Genomic DNA, 6,000 nt, shown 5'->3' on the forward strand with positions numbered 1-6,000 from the left:
CCTTGTCCTCAGAAACACATCTCATCACACTAGATCTACTCGTGCAGTTTCAGTATCTATCAATCCAAACAGCTTATTCAGAATGACATCAGACTTGGCTCTGATTGTTAAACTGAAGTCTGTAAAAGGAGATTACTCATAGAATTGCATACAGAATCAAATAGTAATTTATAGGATCTGTGTGGGATTACTTGCCTTATTAATCTCCCATTCTCAACGTAATATTGAGCCCTGAAGTGGATGATCATAGGAGGCCCAAACTGATCGATACCCTGAAAACATCAATATACAAATTAAAAACGATGTTTGTTATTTTAGAGCAAATCAAACCATCAAGACAGTGTATTGATTCTATAAATATAAAATCAAACTTCCATCATGAAATCAAAAGCAGTTGCTCACATATTTGAATTTAAGATTGACTATGTCTGTTGGGGGTAATCTTGCAAACCTTGAAACCCTGATAAAAGACAACTTGCTGTCGAAACGATTGTTAAATAAACGATTGCATCGGAGCCAGAGAGTCGAATATATTGATAAAAGTCACCTTGACTGAGAGAGATTTACATGGTTATCAAAATGTCACACCAGGGTAAGCCTACACGAAACACAGCCCTTATTTTAAGTGTTTCTAAAATCCCTTATGGGAAAAGTTTATGGTGGAAAAACAATTGGAACCATTTCCCTGTTTGACCGCTAGGTTTTATGGGTATTATGACACCTCCACTGTGGGGCTCTATTAGAGTGCAGCTTTTCCATTTCTTTTCATACTCCAAGTCTCTAGAGCGATACTATCCAGCTAGCACTTTTGGTTCCTTGTAAGTTGAGGGAAGGTACGTTTTTGGTTTCCCATTGGTTCTGGGAACAAAGCAATACGTTTCCTGACCGGTAAAACTGCAGGGAGGTTCTGAAAATGTTTTACTATGGTTTCCTGAATGTTTTCCTGGGAGATTTTATTAGCGTTCTGAGAACGGAAATTATAGGTTTTTGAAGGTAATTAAATAACGTTTTGAGAACATTCTCTAAAATGTTGTGAACAAAATTAAAAAGGTTATTTTTAGTTTTTTTTATAACTTCCTTAAAGCTTTCACTGAATGTTTCAATAAGACTTTTAATAACACTGCTAGCTTAGTTTGGGTTAACTGTTTCGAACTCCATGCACAAATAGGACACATGGAAATTAATTTGCTTTGGTATTAATCATGCAAACACATTTTGTTGTTGCACGGCTTCAGTTAGATTTGAACCTATAATCCTCTGTTCTCTATCCATGGAATTAGTCCACTGCGCCACCAGGATGAAGCTAGCATGCCATGTTATTTTTTAACTCATACAAAGCTGTTCATTTTAGTCTATTCAAACAGACCCCATTTCAAAGGAAAAAAGCACTCATTAAGATCAGGTGTGCCCAATTAGTGGACGCAGCCAACACACTTTACAAGATAGAGGCTAGAGAGAGTTGTCTTAATGTTCTGAGAACAGGACTTTAAATAGAACCATGAGGAAACCTGCAGAAAATGTTATGCTGAAGTACTGAAATTCCCAAAGAAGAACATTATTTCTTAATGTTCTCTGAACTATGAGAACATTCCCAATGTCAAACCAGTTGGAGAACGTTCCTAAAATATTACCAAAATTGAAATGAAATGTAACTATGTTTGAAGTTTTAGGAAACATTAATTTATAGTAATGAAATACCAAAACAAACAAAAAATGTCAAATTCCTTTAATTTGCTGAGCAAAGCCAAGCAACTATCCTGCACCTTTCCCAGAAAGTTGTGGGAAGGTTGTATGCAAATTAACCATAGGACAACTACGCTCTCACCAAGCTCTAAGAAACATATGGTTCTCAGAACGTTATGTGCTAGCTGGGATGGTTCTCAGAACGTTATGTGCTTGCTGGGTACTATTGGGTTGTGTAGACTGACTCACCTTGCTGGCCTCTCTCTTCCACTCCTTGGGACAGTACTTAGACAGCTTCTGGCCCAACTCCATGTAGATGTGCTCATTGTCTGGAGGGGGACAAACACAAAGGGTTAACTTAAGTCACTTTATGATGACAGAGTTGTCTCTGGGTCGGTGATATGCATGGAATGAGTCACCCATTGACTCCTGTGTAGCAGACAGACATAGAGGTTGACAGACATAAAGGCAGTGACAATTGCAAGCAACTGCAAAGGAAAGCAAATTGCAGCAGGGCCAGTCAGCCAGTGTTGTTCTGTCAGATTGCCATCAGATGAGATGAGCCAATCACATGCCCTGCAGGACAGGTCTATTGACCAGGAACCAGTGGGGCTGATTTAGGGACATTCCTGAGCTGCTTGTCTGAACAGCGCGAAATCACAAGGCAAACAGTGACTATCCACCCCCACTCTAACCCCTACCCCAACATCCAGCTCTATCCCTACCATCCACCCCCACTCTAACCCCTACCCCAACATCCAGCTCTAACCCTACCATTCCCCCCACTCTAACCCCTACCCCAACATCCAGCTCTATCCCTACCATCCACCCCCTATCTAACCCCTACCCCAACATCCAGCTCTAACCCTACCATTCACCCCCACTCTAACCACTACCCCAACATCCAGCTCTATCCCTACCATCCAACCCCTCTCTAACCCCTACCCCAACATCCAGCTCTATCCCTACCATCCACCCCCACTCTAACCCCTACCCCAACATCCAGCTCTATCCCTACCATCCAACCCCTATCTAACCCCTACCCCAACATCCAGCTCTAACCCTACCATCCAACCCCCACTCTAACCCCTACCCCAACATCCAGCTCTATCCCTACCATCCAACCCCCACTCTAACCCCTACCCCAACATCCAGCTCTACCCCTACCATCCACCCCCCACTCTAACCCCTACCCCAACATCCAGCTCTACCCCTACCATCCACCCCCCATCTAACCCCTACCCCAACATCCAGCTCTACCCCTACCATCCAACCCCTCTAACCCCTACCTACCATCCAACCCCTCTCTAACCCCTACCTACCATCCAACCCCTCTCTAACCCCTACCTACCATCCAACCCCTCTCTAACCCCTACCTACCATCCAACCCCTCTCTAACCCCTACCCCAAACCCAGCTCTAGCCCTACCATCCAACCCCTCTCTAACCCCTACCCCAAACCCAGCTCTACCCCTACCATCCAACCCCTCTTTAACCCCTACCTACCATCCAACCCCTCTCTAACCCCTACCCCAAACCCAGCTCTACCCCTACCATCCAACCCCTCTCTAACCCCTACCTACCATCCACCCCCTCTCTAACCCCTACCTACCATTCATCCCCAGCCCAGTACCAACCCCCTGCTCTGCCCACCCACCTGTCACCCCACCCACCCCCTCGTACTGACCAATCATCACTCTGCCCACATACCTGTCACCCCACCCAACCCTCGCTGTAGCGCAACTAGGCAGCTAGCTAAGCCTCTTCCTCTCCTGTACTGCAGGGCTTAGTCTTTATGCTGACATACTGGCCTGTCAGACCTTTTCCTCTGCTATTTTCCACTCCAAGGGCTTTTATAGAAGAACCAAACCTTTCAGTTCAGCAGGGAAACTCTCAGCTCATAAGACGACAGACAGACAGACAGAGACAGACAGACAATGCCCAAAGCCCAAACCAACCCCATAGAGCCTCAGGATAGCACTCAGAAAATCTAAGCCAACCAAATCATCAAAAAGAAAAAAATATATCACCTATTGGAAAGACACCACAAAAAATCAACGTAAACGTCAATGTTATTTGGCTCTAAACAGACAGTACATTGTGGCAGACTACAGTGGGGAGAACAAGTATTTGATACACTGCCGATTTTGCAGGGTTTCATACTTACAAAGCATGTAGAGGTCTGTCATTTTTATCATAGGTACACTTCAACTGTGAAAGACGGAAACTAAAACAAAAATCCAGAAAATCACATTGTATGATTTTTAAGTAATTAATTTGCATTTTATTGCATGACATACGTATTTGATCACCTACCAACCAGTAAGAATTCCGGCTCTCACAGACCTGTTAGTTTTTCTTTAAGAAGCCCTCCTGTTCTCCACTCATTACCTGTATTAACTGCACCTGTTTGAACTCGTTACCTGTATAAAATACACCAGTCCACACACTCAATCAAACAGACTCCAACCTCTCCACAATGGCCAAGACCAGAGAGCTGTGTAAGGACATCAGGGATAAAATTGTAGACCTGCACAAGGCTGGGATGGGCTACAGGACAATAGGCAAGCAGCTTGGTGAGAAGGCAACAACTGTTGGCGCAATTATTAGAAAATGGAAGAAGTTCAAGATGACGGTCCATCACCCTCGGTCTGGGGCTCCATGCAAGATCTCACCTCGTGGGGCATCAATGATCATGAGGAAGGTGAGGGATCAGCCCAGAACTACACGGCAGGACCTGGTCAATGACCTGAAGAGAGCTGGGACCACAGTCTCAAAGAAAACCATTAGTAACACATTACGCCGTCATGGATTAAAATCCTGCAGCGCACACAAGGTCCCCCTGCTCAAGCCAACGCATGTCCAGGCCCGTCTGAAGTTTGCCAATGACCATCTGGATGATCCAGAGGAGGAATGGAAGAAGGTCATGTGGTTTGATGAGACAAAAATAGAGCTTTTTGGTCTAAACTCCACTCGCCGTGTTTGGAGGAAGAAGAAGGATGAGTACAACCCCAAGAACACCATCCCAACCGTGAAGCATGGAGGTGGAAACATAATTCTTTGGGGATGCTTTTCTGCAAAGGGGACAGGACGACTGCACCGTATTGAGGGGAGGATGGATGGGGCCATGTATCGCGAGATCTTGGCCAACAACCTCCTTCCCTCAGTAAGAGCATTGAAGATGGGTCGTGACTGGGTCTTCCAGCATGACAACGACCCAAAACACACAGCCAGGGCAACTAAGGAGTGGCTCCGTAAGAAACATCACAAGGTCCTGGAGTGGCCTAGCCAGTCTCCAGACCTGAACCCAATAGAAAATCTTTGGAGGGAGCTGAATGTCCGTATTGCCCAGCGACAGCCCCGAAACCTGAAGGATCTGGAGAAGGTCTGTATGGAGGAGTGGGCCAAAATCCCTGCTGCAGTGTGTGCAAACCTGGTCAAGACCTACAGGAAACGTATGATCTCTGTAATTGTAAACAAAGGTTTCTGTACCAAATATTAAGTTCTGCTTTTCTGATGTATCAAATACTTATGTCATGCAATAAAATGCAAAATAATTACTTAAAAATCATACAATGTGATTTTCTGGATTTTTGTTTTAGATTCCGTCTCTCACAGTTGAAGTGTACCTATGATAAAAATTACAGACCTCTACATGCTTTGTAAGTAGGAAAACCTGCAAAATCGGCAGTGTATCAAATACTTGTTCTCCCCACTGTATCTGACTACTGTGACTGATAGAAAACTGAGGAATACACTGACTAGGTACAGACTCAGTGAGCACAGTCTGGCTATAGAGATCGGTCGTCACAGGCCAACCTGGCTGCCCAGAGAGGACAGGCTGTACTCACTCTGCACCAGGGGAGAGGTAGAGACAGAGCTGCATTTCCTATTACACTGTAACAAATACTCAGACCTAAGAGAATCTTTCTTTCCCAAAATAATTCAGTACAAAGAATTTGAAACTATAACTATACCGTTTTGGCAGCCAAATATGTTTCTCCTGCCACAACCTGAGGGACAGCCAGTGAAAAGTGCAATGTAATGTCAATAATATTTCCTGTTTAGTTTTGTTTTGGCTTTCATACCATGTCATGTGTCTTCTCAGTCATGTTGAGACTGGTCGACTACTATTGCTTTAATGTATTGTTATTCTCATTAATATTGTTGTTGTAGTTGCTGTTAATGGTAATCCCATTTCCACTACTACTATTATTATTGCTGTTGGTCCCATAATTGTTGTTATATGTATACTTTGACAATAGAAGTAATTTAACTTGCCATGTCAATAAAGTATTTTGAATGAAATTAAATTAGA

General features: G+C 43.8%; 1 protein-coding gene across 2 annotated transcripts in view; it reads right to left on the reverse strand.

The window, feature by feature from the left end:
- LOC311102521 (FERM domain-containing protein 6-like) overlaps positions 1-6,000 on the reverse strand; it is a 54,715-nt gene that overhangs the window by 23,347 nt on the left and 25,368 nt on the right. For both annotated transcript variants that reach the window (XM_084143885.1, XM_084143884.1), the window contains exons 4-5: positions 1,933-2,012; positions 196-272 (exon numbers count right to left, since the gene is read on the reverse strand). In XM_084143885.1, coding sequence (XP_084000011.1) covers positions 196-272; positions 1,933-2,012 — 157 coding nt within the window. The remainder of the gene's footprint in view (positions 1-195; positions 273-1,932; positions 2,013-6,000) is intronic.

Source organism: Coregonus lavaretus (assembly GCF_964263955.1).
Source record: "Coregonus lavaretus genome assembly, chromosome: 27".
In the NCBI taxonomy this organism is placed as follows: domain Eukaryota; kingdom Metazoa; phylum Chordata; class Actinopteri; order Salmoniformes; family Salmonidae; genus Coregonus; species Coregonus lavaretus.